The following is a 13,848-nucleotide window of genomic DNA, read 5'->3' on the forward strand; positions in this document are numbered from 1 at the left end:
CGGATATTACAATTTTTAGAAGGATATTCGACACCCGGATATCCGAGAATCCCGAATCCGGATAAGAATAGTAAAATTATGGATCCGCCAGATAAGAATCCGGATCCGGATACCTTAAAATTGTCCGGATACCCAATCCGTCTCAGGCCTAAGCTCAGCATTCTCATATGGGGAAAGTTGATTTGGTTTTATCAAGTTGACTTTTCAGACCTATTCATAATGTATTTTAATACATTTAAAAATTATACTTTTTCCATTTTAAAAAAATCTATATTTTAGAAAAAAACTTTTCAAAAAGATATTATCTTTCCGTTTCTAAATAAGTGTCATTTTAACATTTTTCACACAAATTAAGAAAGTGGCGGAAATATATGAAAGTTATTATTAATTATACCCCTCTAACAAATAGTATTTGAGATAAATAAAATTATTTATAAAATCAATAAAAATTTTAATTAATTTTTAGCTGAAAGTAAGTATAATTGCATTAGAATTGTAAAATGACATTTTTTGTAACAAGAAAAAAAAGTTAAAATAACACTTATTATAAAAAAGAGAGTATATTTTACATTTTCAATGAATAAATTGATTGCAAATTGTAAAGTTTAAAAAACATAATGGTGTTTATAAAGATTTTATTGGTTAAAAGTTGTAGAAAATAGTTGATAACAGAAAATAATGCATTGGTAACTAAAATCTTATATGTTTTTTCAGATTTGTCTAAAACATAAATTGGTCTCTGTGTTACAAAAATTTTGAGGTCCATTTCTTCATACAAATTTTTTTTATAAGAAAATGGAGCCCTAAGTTTAGCTGAAAAAAATCAAAAAATGAAATAGGCACTCTGCAAATGCACAACACATAGCCAGAACTGGGCTGTGTTTTTTTAATAAGTGTAAGAAACCTAAAAGATACATCTTTGTAAAACGGAAGGAGTATATAATTTACAAACCTAAGTAAAATTTTTTTTGCTGATTTCCAAATCCAAAGTACGGATTTTAATTAATATTTATAAATTTCTGAATTTAATTTTTTATATTTTTAATTAAAAATGCATCCAAAATCATTCAAGTCTATTGTAAAATCAAATCAACTGATGAATTTATATGATTGAATAATAATAATTTAAAGTAGTATTTATAAATTACATAAGTACATAACCAATAACCCATGAGTTAGACATAGATAATCACAGAAATTTAGAACTTTAAATCTATTAAAATACATAAACTAGCAGCCCCACTAGTTTTCCCTTGTCAATCAGTACGTTTATCTGATCTGAACTTCTCTTCTGTCTGTAACAACTTGTTCAAAACCAATATTGTATGCTCAAAGAATGATATAAATGTTAAAATTCAGTAAAAGAAAAAATACTAATGAAGCGGTCGCCGTGACGATACCGTTACAATAAAACTAGCATCTTCCGTGTCCAATTATAAAAGACGACAGAAACCAAAACGCAGTGACGGCTGTCGTCAAAACAACAAAGCCAAAACGCCGTTTCGCTGAGTCTAACCTCCGTTTATCTGCGTCATCTACAGAAAACTTGGGTTTAAGAACTCAAACTTAAACTAGTGTGCTAAATAGGAAATCCCCAATAGATCAGGGTTCGTTTTGCAAACCAAAAAAACAAAAAAAAAAAACTCATTTCTTCGTCTCGTTAACTTGATTTGCTAAGGAAAAATAGATCAGTCGTCGTAGATCCGATCGAGCGGTGGAATCCACGATGGCGCTGGTAACATCCGTGCGCGATTACATCAACCGGATGCTTCAGGATATCTCCGGCATGAAGGTTCTCATACTCGACTCCGAAACGGTAAAAAAATCCGATAAATCTTCTCCGATTGATAATCTAGGGCTTTGATTTTACAATGTTTGAATCGATCGTAGGTTAGCAATGTAAGCATCGTGTATTCGCAATCAGAGCTGCTCCAGAAAGAAGTTTTCCTCGTGGAGATGATAGATTCGATCTCGGCGTCGAATGAATCGATGTCGCATCTGAAAGCTGTTTATTTCGTCCGTCCGACGTCGGAGAATGTTCAGAAGCTGCGGCACCAGCTTGCGAATCCTAGATTTGGAGAATACCATTTATGTATGACTGACTACTGATGATGATATGAGTAATCTGGAGTTTTGTCATTGTTCACTAATGATTATGAATCTTTTCTTTCAGTTTTCTCCAACCTGTTGAAGGATACTCAGATTCATATTTTGGCTGATTCTGATGAGCAAGAGGTTGTACAACAAGTTCAGGTGATTTTTTTTTTAGAATCCTGCTTTTGGCTTGCTCCTTCCTCCATGATGTTTTGAATAGGAGGAGACTGATGATGCTAAAAGAATGTTTCTTAGTTTATTATTTCTTTTTCTGCTTATCTTAGGTTTTCTGATTCAAACTTGTATTGCTTAGTAAACTCGACGGTGTAGTGGCTTGTCTAACAGTCCTTTTATGTTGCAGGAGTTTTATGCAGACTTTGTTGCTGGTGATCCGTATCATTTCACTTTGAATATGGCAGCAAATCACCTATATATGCTCCCAGCAGTTGTCGATCCCTCTGGTTTGCAACGCTACTCCGACCGGGTTGTTGATGGAATTGCGGCTGTCTTTCTGGCGTTGAAACGTAGACCTGTCATCAGATACCAGAGGACCTCTGATACTGCCAAAAGGATTGCACAGGAAACAGCTGTAGGTGAAATTGTGGGACTAGCTCACTATATGTTATTTCTTTATCTCCTGCTTGCTTAGTCTGAAAATTCATTTGAAAAACACTTTATGTTTCAGAAATTGATGTATCAGCAAGAAAGCGGTCTTTTTGACTTCAGACGCACTGAAAGCTCTCCGTTGCTGCTTGTAATTGACAGAAGAGATGACCCAGTTACCCCATTACTGAATCAGTGGACATATCAGGTTAACTTGACTAAAAATGCTATTGCTGTGCTACTCTCTGGTATATAAGATCTGCCTCCAGATGTCGTACTGAACAAGCCTTGCTCATTGACGAGATCTTTTTGTAGGCAATGGTGCACGAACTCATAGGACTTCAAGATAATAAAGTAGACTTGAGAGCCATTGGAAGTCTTCCAAAAGATCAGCAAGTTGTGAGTCTTCTCCAGTACCGTGTTTTATTAGTTGGAAACTTTACAGCTAGTTAATAAGTCTCCTTTCTTGGCAGGAGGTGGTTTTATCATCAGAACAGGATGCATTCTTCAAATCGAACATGTACGAAAATTTTGGGGATATTGGAATGAACATCAAGCGAATGGTAGATGACTTTCAGCAGGTGGCTAAGAGTAACCAAAATATCCAGACCGTAGGTACAAATATGGCTAGTCTTAAAGACGTCCAGCTTTTGGTGCTAGTGACAGTCATAATCTGTGAATGCTTTGGTTTTACAGAGGACATGGCCAGATTTGTTGACAACTACCCTGAGTACAAAAAGATGCAAGGCAACGTCTCAAAGCATGTGACCCTGGTTACTGAAATGAGCAAGCTTGTTGAAGCAAGGAAACTGATGCTGGTTTCACAAACAGAGCAGGACTTGGCTTGCAATGGTGGCCAAGGAGCTGCGTATGAGGTAGTGGATTTTCCATTTTCTCTGTCCTGTGCGAAAATCACCTGTTGCATGTCACTTGCATCCGTCGAAAATAATCATATACAGAGAAATGCTTTATCATCCGGAACATGCCGAAGGTCTTACTCACTGAGTAATACCTCTGACTCTCATTTCATGCTTATTTGCAGGCAGTTACGGATCTCTTAAACAATGAAAGTGTGTCTGACATCGACCGGCTACGTTTGGTGATGCTGTATGCTCTGCGCTATGAGAAAGAGAATCCCGTTCAGTTGATGCAACTGTTCAACAAATTGGCTTCACGCTCTCCCAAGTACAAACAAGGGGTACGGTCAAGCTTAACACCTTTCAGTTTTGAATTGCAATCTCTTTCTTGCACCTTTGAATAGATTCTTCCGCATCACCTTTTAAAGTTGATAATGATTAATGGTTATCACTATACTGGTCCACCTGTTCTTTTCGAGTTTCGTCCATGGTGGTTCTATCTCAATATTTATGAATAACATGCAAAAGACCTTTCAATGTATAGTTGGGCTGGATTTTTATATCATAACTTTCTGAATGTCTCACAACTGCAGCTTGTTCAATTTCTCTTGAAACAAGCCGGCGTAGAGAAGCGTACTGGTGATCTGTTTGGAAACAGAGATCTTTTGAATATAGCACGCAACATGGCTCGTGGACTTAAGGTCTGTATCTGAGATTACACTTCTCCAGGAACATTGTACATCTCCCTAAGTATATGTCGTGTTGCTGATTTGCTGGAAAAAAAAAACAGGGGGTTGAGAATGTGTACACTCAACATCAGCCACTTTTGTTTCAAACAATGGAGAGCATAACCAGAGGGAGATTGCGAGATGTGGATTACCCCTTTGTTGGAGATCATTTTCAACAGGGACGGTATGTGTGTCACACTAGTTTTCTCTTTCTTGAAACTACTTTTGTTACAAGAAGTGCATAATTTATGGTGACACAGGCCACAAGAGGTGGTGATATTCATGGTTGGTGGAACAACGTACGAGGAATCACGCTGCGTTGCTCTACAAAACTCGACCAACTCCGGGATTCGGTTTATTCTGGGCGGCACCGCAGTGCTTAATTCCAAGAGGTAAGTGAGTTTAATACAGGTTTTGTCTGTTGTTGAATGTTCATATCCAAGAATGTTGGATGATAATGATTATGTGTTAGGTTTCTCATGGACTTGGAAGAAGCACAAAGGATATCAAGATCAGGTAGCCATATGGTGTGAAGAGGGTTATAACAAAAGAGATTGTGCATTAGTAGTCTATATATAAGATTCTTGCTTATGATAAATATTTGACTACAGAAGAATTAAACATGCGTGTCATAATTTTTGGAGAGACAATGATAGAAGAAGAGGTTCTTCGAATCATTCCTACATTTGATGAGATTACACAGACATCGAATCTTGGGTATGTGTGTGTGTACCCATCGTGGTACAGTTTAATTGGATTCTTCATACAAAACAATGGCTAATGGAAAATGAGACTGTTAAAAGTACAATAGTGTTCTGAAAGATCCAATATATAATAAAGTTGAAAGATTGCATTTAACAAGTTGTAACATGTTGGCTACAACGTTATGCTGAATCAAAAGCAAAACAGCTTCCAGAGATGACAACCACAACATACATTTGCCTTTGCAGTTCAAGACTTGTTACCTCTCTTCACATCAGACATGAATCGGCACAGGTCAAAAGGATCTAGTTCTTCCTTGTCAAACTCAACAGGCCGTTCTCTCTTCCCCGACCTCTCGGAAGCACCTGTGAAACCTTCGTCTGGTTTGAACCTCTCTGTGTTCTTGACCTTACCTAGCTGCTCGTCTGCGTTCCCATACATTTCTTCATCAGTATCCTTCTTAGGCTCGTGCAGAGTCGAAAGAGTAGGTAGTGCAGTGAACAAGCTCTTGTCGTATACGTTGTACTGGTCGTCAGTGGCGAAACCTGAATCCATTCCCTTCTCTTGGTTGAAGAGCCTTTGATCATACACAACCTCCCCGCCTTTTCCTCCCGTAGACGCCATTCCAAGAGCGACTTTCTCGCTGATGTCACGGTCTCTGTCTCTAGCGATCTTGCTCTTCTTCCCCATAGCAGCATCTTTACCTTCCCCGAGACGCTCTTCTCGTATCTTCTCCCTTTGCATCCGTTCAACAGTACTCTCACTCTCAGGAGCATCACTTCTTTCAGAGCGAGCTTTTTGGGCAAGAGCCCTCAACTCCTGCTCTTTCCTTTCCTTCTCCTTCATCACCATCTCCTTTTGCACCTTGGACCGCATCGAAACAGCCTCTCTAGCCTTCTCCTCAGCTACGTAAAGTGACTCAGACAGCTTCGCAAAGCTATTATTGATCTGAACGTCTTGCAAGCCTCTTCCATCAGCAGCATGACGTTTATCAAGAGGTATAGCGTAACCCTTGAGATTCTTCCAGTCGAGATACAAGGAGGGATCTTCCAGTCCTGCTGGTCCTTGACGGTAACAGGCCTAGGCGGGGAATGCATGACAGGAACGGGAGGAGAGCCAGAAGCCCTGGGGACTTTCTTGTGCCTAAACTTTGGTGGATCAAGTGGGTCTACAGGCATCTCCACCATCCTAATGATCCTGGAGTTAAACGCCGAAGAAGACGGCTCATACTTAATAGACTTAGAGTTTCCTGATTGGCTAGGTACATTGGTTGGCTGTGCTGCACTCAATCTCACATTCACAACCTTCTCTGTAGCAGCTTTTGTTTCCTCCGTTGTCTCATGTATCTGCTTCTGCCGCTCCTCTGCCTCTCCCTCGTTGTGGATGGTAGTATCCTTATGCTGAGAGTAGACAATCTTCCTCGAGTCCTCGTTCTGCCTCGCAATAGCATCAAAAACAACGTTTACCTCAGCATCAGGCGACCCAAGACTATTAGACTTATTATTCTTCTTACCCATGCCAAGAGGATACTGAAGAACAAGAATCTCAGGGAAAGCACCACCGTCTCCAAAGTCCTCAGGGTAACCTTGCCGCTTCAGGTACGCAGGTACTGCCTTGATTGCCACGGGAGCGGTTTCGGATTCAGTGAAACGGTTTTTGAACCATGGAGCGTTGGAATGGTCGTAAAACGTCGTCGATGTTGGTTTGGCTGGAGGAGTGTAACAGTAAAACGTATGCTTCAATATAGATTGTAAAACTCGATCCAATGAATATACGAAGAATCGACCTCACCAAAGCCAAGAGTATACACGTAGAAACAACTCAAGAGCTTCGAAAGGATAAGTCCAAATGTTTACACAGAGAAAGACGAATAGAAATTACACACACTTTTTGAATGAATACAAAATGATCTTCTTTTCCTCCTTTTATTCTTGATTCTGTTTCTCCTCCGTTAATCTTCGTAACAAACTTCTCAACTGCTCGTTCAATGCTCTCCACGTGTCCTCGTCGATTAATAACACTCTCCTCAGCTCCGTTTACACGTGTACTCCCATTTCCTATAGCAGATCCTTTCCACAAAACCTGCTATACCCAATAATCAGTTAACGACGTTATGCAATACCCAGAAAACCATTGAAGTTGAGATGAAGGTGAAAGAGAGAGAGGACGAACCTGAGTGGCGGCGAAACGAAACCTGAGTGGCGGCGAAACGAAACTTGTGAATCTGTTTTTGAGGTTTAATTTTATTGTAGGGCAACGGAAATGAGCCTTAGACCTTGGTTAATTACTGGGCTTTCTTTCACATGATTCCAAGCCTATGTTTTTTATTGGGTTAATAAAATTAAGTCTGATTAGAGCATGTTTATTGCAGGTCTCGTCTCTTAGCTTTTAACTAAAAAAAGCTAAGAGACGTCTCTTATATCTCTTATTTAAGAGACGCTCTTAGTTTTTTTAGTTAAAAGCTAAGAGATCGTATCTTATATTATACTAAGAGACCTAACCTAAAAGACCTAAAAATAAAAATGCTCTTAAGGGGGTTTAGTTTATCAGACCCAGATTTCACTAGATTTTTTTTTACTTAATGACCATTTTCCATACGTTGTTTCCATTCCATAGATGAAGATTTTAGAAATTTTTCTCTTCTTAGATTAATAAAAATCACTAAACCAGTAAATGAAAGGTCCCTAACCTCACTATTTTATCTGATAATATGCTAATAGTAGCCCATTGAGGATACAATGTCATAGAAAAAGATTTCCCAGCTGTCAGGGCCGGCCAACGGCATAAGCCAGTGCAGCGGTGGCTTAGGGCTTCAAATTTTAGAAGGCATGTTTTAGGATTTTTTTTTTTTTTTTGCTGTTTATAAATCATTAAAGTTTGTAAGTTTTTTTTAGCTGAAATAATACCTATGGGCATTTTTTAATTAGAATAACATTTTCTGGACCTTTTAACAATATTTTTAAACTTTATATAACAAATATAGTAGTTGCATATATATTAACTAAAGATGTAAATATAGAAAATTTCATTTATATAAATATATGTTTATGGTAAGTTTTCTTGAATAATGAAATAACTCATATATCATTATTAACACTAATAAAAATAAACTAATATTATATTTACAAAAATAACCATATTTCCACAGCTAGAAAACATGAAAAAACGTAAGTTTTATTTGAAAAGTGATATCATGTAGCCCATGTATGAATTATGAATTTGGATAATGATTGAATCGCACACATGATCATTTTTGAAAAAAATATTTGACCTTATTTTCAAGCCATGGGCTACATGACATCTCTTTGTAAGATAAGACTATCGAATTCTCATTCCTGCTTTTAGATGTCTTTGTAAGATAAGACTATCGAATTCTCATTCCTGCTTTTAGATGTCTTTGTAAGATAAGACTATCGAATTCTCATTCCTGCTTTTAGATGTCTTTGTAAGATAAGACTATCGAATTCTCATTCCTGCTTTTAGATGTCTTTGTAAGATAAGACTATCGAATTCTCATTCCTGCTTTTAGATGTCTTTGTAAGATAAGACTATCGAATTCTCATTCCTGCTTTTAGATGTCTTTGTAAGATAAGACTATCGAATTCTCATTCCTGCTTTTAGATGTCTTTGTAAGATAAGACTATCGAATTCTCATTCCTGCTTTTAGATGTCTTTGTAAGATAAGACTATCGAATTCTCATTCCTGCTTTTAGATGTCTTTGTAAGATAAGACTATCGAATTCTCATTCCTGCTTTTAGATGTCTTTGTAAGATAAGACTATCGAATTCTCATTCCTGCTTTTGGCTAAAATACATGAATAACAAATAAAGTTTCTTGTGTGTTGATGTTTAATTGAAAAAGTGGATCTCTATATATCAATTTATCTACAGTACTTATTTATATTTAATTATGATTTACCAATAGCCACAACTCCTTATATAGAGAAAGAGTTAAATGTTGTAATAGTTAACAACCAAACATTACGATGTTTAGTTAAAAAGATATTAAAGTTAATACCAAAAGTTGTAATAGTTCATGGCCAATTAATGTTTACCATTTCCAATAGTCGCAAAGATTTATCATAATTATAATAGTTCATCACCAAATGCTACTTATATTAATTGTTTGTAAATATTTAATATTATTAAAGTAATTAAATATTACTTTAAATGCATATAAAATAGATAAGAAAATGAACTAAACAATAACAAATTAAAAACTGGCCCTTAAAAACTTCTACAAATTTTAAGAAAAAATATTTATCATGATATTTTGAGAATTCTTTCAAAATCTATACAGTTTTTAAAATGAAAAACATATCTATAGATAAAAATAAAAAAAAATTCAAAACCTAAAAAATTAATGATAAAAAGACACATTCTTACCATGCGTAAACAGTTGAGTCAGTGGCGGAGAAAGTATATAATCATGGGTCATATAACCCATGTGAAATTTTGAAAATAAAAATTGCATGTATATCTTGTGGAAATGTATAATGAAGTTAGCTTATTACCCTTGTAAAAATATTTGTATCATCAGTTTGACCCTCGTAAAAAAAAATTCTCCCTCCGCCACTGTGTTGAGTAATCCTCTTTGCCTCTGTGATGTACCATTTCATTGTGTTCCCCAACTCTCCCAAGTACAAACAAGGGGTACGGTCAAGCTTAACACCTTTCAGTTTTGAATTGCAATCTCTTTCTTGCACCTTTGAATAGATTCTTCCGCATCACCTTTTAAAGTTGATAATGATTAATGGTTATCACTATACTGGTCCACCTGTTCTTTTCGAGTTTCGTCCATGGTGGTTCTATCTCAATATTTATGAATAACATGCAAAAGACCTTTCAATGTATAGTTGGGCTGGATTTTTATATCATAACTTTCTGAATGTCTCACAACTGCAGCTTGTTCAATTTCTCTTGAAACAAGCCGGCGTAGAGAAGCGTACTGGTGATCTGTTTGGAAACAGAGATCTTTTGAATATAGCACGCAACATGGCTCGTGGACTTAAGGTCTGTATCTGAGATTACACTTCTCCAGGAACATTGTACATCTCCCTAAGTATATGTCGTGTTGCTGATTTGCTGGAAAAAAAAAACAGGGGGTTGAGAATGTGTACACTCAACATCAGCCACTTTTGTTTCAAACAATGGAGAGCATAACCAGAGGGAGATTGCGAGATGTGGATTACCCCTTTGTTGGAGATCATTTTCAACAGGGACGGTATGTGTGTCACACTAGTTTTCTCTTTCTTGAAACTACTTTTGTTACAAGAAGTGCATAATTTATGGTGACACAGGCCACAAGAGGTGGTGATATTCATGGTTGGTGGAACAACGTACGAGGAATCACGCTGCGTTGCTCTACAAAACTCGACCAACTCCGGGATTCGGTTTATTCTGGGCGGCACCGCAGTGCTTAATTCCAAGAGGTAAGTGAGTTTAATACAGGTTTTGTCTGTTGTTGAATGTTCATATCCAAGAATGTTGGATGATAATGATTATGTGTTAGGTTTCTCATGGACTTGGAAGAAGCACAAAGGATATCAAGATCAGGTAGCCATATGGTGTGAAGAGGGTTATAACAAAAGAGATTGTGCATTAGTAGTCTATATATAAGATTCTTGCTTATGATAAATATTTGACTACAGAAGAATTAAACATGCGTGTCATAATTTTTGGAGAGACAATGATAGAAGAAGAGGTTCTTCGAATCATTCCTACATTTGATGAGATTACACAGACATCGAATCTTGGGTATGTGTGTGTGTACCCATCGTGGTACAGTTTAATTGGATTCTTCATACAAAACAATGGCTAATGGAAAATGAGACTGTTAAAAGTACAATAGTGTTCTGAAAGATCCAATATATAATAAAGTTGAAAGATTGCATTTAACAAGTTGTAACATGTTGGCTACAACGTTATGCTGAATCAAAAGCAAAACAGCTTCCAGAGATGACAACCACAACATACATTTGCCTTTGCAGTTCAAGACTTGTTACCTCTCTTCACATCAGACATGAATCGGCACAGGTCAAAAGGATCTAGTTCTTCCTTGTCAAACTCAACAGGCCGTTCTCTCTTCCCCGACCTCTCGGAAGCACCTGTGAAACCTTCGTCTGGTTTGAACCTCTCTGTGTTCTTGACCTTACCTAGCTGCTCGTCTGCGTTCCCATACATTTCTTCATCAGTATCCTTCTTAGGCTCGTGCAGAGTCGAAAGAGTAGGTAGTGCAGTGAACAAGCTCTTGTCGTATACGTTGTACTGGTCGTCAGTGGCGAAACCTGAATCCATTCCCTTCTCTTGGTTGAAGAGCCTTTGATCATACACAACCTCCCCGCCTTTTCCTCCCGTAGACGCCATTCCAAGAGCGACTTTCTCGCTGATGTCACGGTCTCTGTCTCTAGCGATCTTGCTCTTCTTCCCCATAGCAGCATCTTTACCTTCCCCGAGACGCTCTTCTCGTATCTTCTCCCTTTGCATCCGTTCAACAGTACTCTCACTCTCAGGAGCATCACTTCTTTCAGAGCGAGCTTTTTGGGCAAGAGCCCTCAACTCCTGCTCTTTCCTTTCCTTCTCCTTCATCACCATCTCCTTTTGCACCTTGGACCGCATCGAAACAGCCTCTCTAGCCTTCTCCTCAGCTACGTAAAGTGACTCAGACAGCTTCGCAAAGCTATTATTGATCTGAACGTCTTGCAAGCCTCTTCCATCAGCAGCATGACGTTTATCAAGAGGTATAGCGTAACCCTTGAGATTCTTCCAGTCGAGATACAAGGAGGGATCTTCCAGTCCTGCTGGTCCTTGACGGTAACAGGCCTAGGCGGGGAATGCATGACAGGAACGGGAGGAGAGCCAGAAGCCCTGGGGACTTTCTTGTGCCTAAACTTTGGTGGATCAAGTGGGTCTACAGGCATCTCCACCATCCTAATGATCCTGGAGTTAAACGCCGAAGAAGACGGCTCATACTTAATAGACTTAGAGTTTCCTGATTGGCTAGGTACATTGGTTGGCTGTGCTGCACTCAATCTCACATTCACAACCTTCTCTGTAGCAGCTTTTGTTTCCTCCGTTGTCTCATGTATCTGCTTCTGCCGCTCCTCTGCCTCTCCCTCGTTGTGGATGGTAGTATCCTTATGCTGAGAGTAGACAATCTTCCTCGAGTCCTCGTTCTGCCTCGCAATAGCATCAAAAACAACGTTTACCTCAGCATCAGGCGACCCAAGACTATTAGACTTATTATTCTTCTTACCCATGCCAAGAGGATACTGAAGAACAAGAATCTCAGGGAAAGCACCACCGTCTCCAAAGTCCTCAGGGTAACCTTGCCGCTTCAGGTACGCAGGTACTGCCTTGATTGCCACGGGAGCGGTTTCGGATTCAGTGAAACGGTTTTTGAACCATGGAGCGTTGGAATGGTCGTAAAACGTCGTCGATGTTGGTTTGGCTGGAGGAGTGTAACAGTAAAACGTATGCTTCAATATAGATTGTAAAACTCGATCCAATGAATATACGAAGAATCGACCTCACCAAAGCCAAGAGTATACACGTAGAAACAACTCAAGAGCTTCGAAAGGATAAGTCCAAATGTTTACACAGAGAAAGACGAATAGAAATTACACACACTTTTTGAATGAATACAAAATGATCTTCTTTTCCTCCTTTTATTCTTGATTCTGTTTCTCCTCCGTTAATCTTCGTAACAAACTTCTCAACTGCTCGTTCAATGCTCTACACGTGTCCTCGTCGATTAATAACACTCTCCTCAGCTCCGTTTACACATGTACTCCCATTTCCTATAGCAAATCCTCCCCTCCAAGAGAACCTTGACCACAAGGTTCAAAGTTTGGATACTTCTTCTTCAAATAAAAAAGAAACTCCCATGTAGCTTCCTCTTCACCTTTACTCTCCCACTTCACCAAGACTTGAGTCGCAGCCCTGTTTTGTCTCTTCACCATTTTACAAGCCAATATCTTCTCCGGTGTCTTAGTCAGCACGTCAGTGATCACCATTGGAAGATGTTGAGTTGTCTGAACATTGCCCACCAAAACCTTCAACTGAGAGACATGAAACACCGGGTGTATAAGGGAAGAAGCCGGTAACTCAAATTTATAAGCAACAGACCCACAACGATCAATGATCTTGTATGGCCCAAAGAACTTAGGAGACAGCTTGTGATTTGACGGCATTACAGTAGATTGTTGACGGTAGGGTTGGAGCTTTACGAACACATAATCCCCAATCTCAAAGCTCCTTTCTGTACGATGCAAATCCTCATTTTGCCTCATTCGATGTTGAGCGCGCAACAAGTGAAACTGAAGCAATAGGATCATATCTTCCCTGTCCTGTAATGATCGAGCAACTACCTCCACCTTGGACTCTCCAGGAAGATAAGGAAGATGGATAGGAGGTGGTCTACCATAAACAGCCTCGAATGGAGTAATTTGAGTAGCTGTATGATATGTCGTATTATACCAGAACTCAGCCAATGGAAGCCACTTGCTCCAAAGATGTGGTCTTTCACTTGTCATGCAACGAAGATACGTTTCCAAACATTTGTTGACAATCTCTGTTTGACCATCACTCTGTGGGTGATAAGCCGTGGAGTAGTTCAATGCCACTCCTTGCAATGTAAAGAGTTCTCCCCAAAAATCACTGAGAAATACACTGTCCCTGTCACTGACAATCGATTGAGGTAAGCCATGTAACCTGAAGACCGTATCAAGAAAAGCCTGAGCCACAGTAGCTGCAGTATAAGGATGACTTAGTGCTATGAAATGAGACGCCTTGCTTAGCCGATCAACCACAACAAATATCACAGATTTCCCAAATGACTTAGGCAAACCCTCAATGAAATCCAT

General features: G+C 38.7%; 2 protein-coding genes and 2 pseudogenes across 2 annotated transcripts; 2 read left to right on the plus strand and 2 right to left on the minus strand.

Annotated features, from left to right (window-relative positions):
• The first annotated feature begins 1,573 nt into the window (after positions 1–1,573).
• Positions 1,574–4,975, plus strand: LOC106319108 (vacuolar protein sorting-associated protein 45 homolog). The gene is made up of 13 exons (XM_013757347.1): positions 1,574–1,816; positions 1,891–2,092; positions 2,174–2,253; positions 2,456–2,683; positions 2,780–2,905; positions 3,013–3,096; positions 3,171–3,312; positions 3,394–3,572; positions 3,740–3,895; positions 4,148–4,255; positions 4,345–4,466; positions 4,543–4,674; positions 4,755–4,975. Exons 1-13 carry the CDS (start codon positions 1,727–1,729, stop codon positions 4,813–4,815), a joined length of 1,710 nt encoding a protein of 569 aa, XP_013612801.1. The 5' UTR covers positions 1,574–1,726; the 3' UTR covers positions 4,816–4,975.
• Positions 4,976–5,233: 258 nt separating this feature from the next.
• On the minus strand, positions 5,234–7,573 carry LOC106323815 (annotated as a pseudogene).
• Positions 7,574–9,589: 2,016 nt separating this feature from the next.
• On the plus strand, positions 9,590–10,717 carry LOC106323816 (vacuolar protein sorting-associated protein 45 homolog). Its single transcript, XM_013761881.1, has 5 exons — positions 9,590–9,637; positions 9,890–9,997; positions 10,087–10,208; positions 10,285–10,416; positions 10,497–10,717. Exons 1-5 carry the CDS (start codon positions 9,590–9,592, stop codon positions 10,555–10,557), a joined length of 471 nt encoding a protein of 156 aa, XP_013617335.1. The 3' UTR covers positions 10,558–10,717.
• A 258-nt stretch (positions 10,718–10,975) lies between these two features.
• The window catches only part of LOC106326500, a 5,587-nt pseudogene continuing 2,714 nt past the window's right edge, over positions 10,976–13,848 (minus strand).

This window comes from Brassica oleracea, chromosome C2 (assembly GCF_000695525.1).
Source record: "Brassica oleracea var. oleracea cultivar TO1000 chromosome C2, BOL, whole genome shotgun sequence".
Taxonomy (NCBI): domain Eukaryota; kingdom Viridiplantae; phylum Streptophyta; class Magnoliopsida; order Brassicales; family Brassicaceae; genus Brassica; species Brassica oleracea.

What these genes read in the sequence shown, in the direction of transcription:
- LOC106319108 (XM_013757347.1), top strand. Translation starts at nt 1,727, where the DNA reads ATGGCGCTGGTAACATCCGTGCGCGATTACATCAACCGGATGCTTCAG. An exon ending in TCATACTCGACTCCGAAACG is followed by an intron (nt 1,817 to 1,890) that starts GTAAAAAAATCC and finishes AATCGATCGTAG; the next exon opens with GTTAGCAATGTAAGCATCGT. An exon ending in CCAAAATATCCAGACCGTAG is followed by an intron (nt 3,313 to 3,393) that starts GTACAAATATGG and finishes TTGGTTTTACAG; the next exon opens with AGGACATGGCCAGATTTGTT.
- LOC106323816 (XM_013761881.1), top strand. Translation starts at nt 9,590, where the DNA reads ATGTACCATTTCATTGTGTTCCCCAACTCTCCCAAGTACAAACAAGGG. An exon ending in ACATGGCTCGTGGACTTAAG is followed by an intron (nt 9,998 to 10,086) that starts GTCTGTATCTGA and finishes AAAAAAAAACAG; the next exon opens with GGGGTTGAGAATGTGTACAC. An exon ending in GATCATTTTCAACAGGGACG is followed by an intron (nt 10,209 to 10,284) that starts GTATGTGTGTCA and finishes ATGGTGACACAG; the next exon opens with GCCACAAGAGGTGGTGATAT.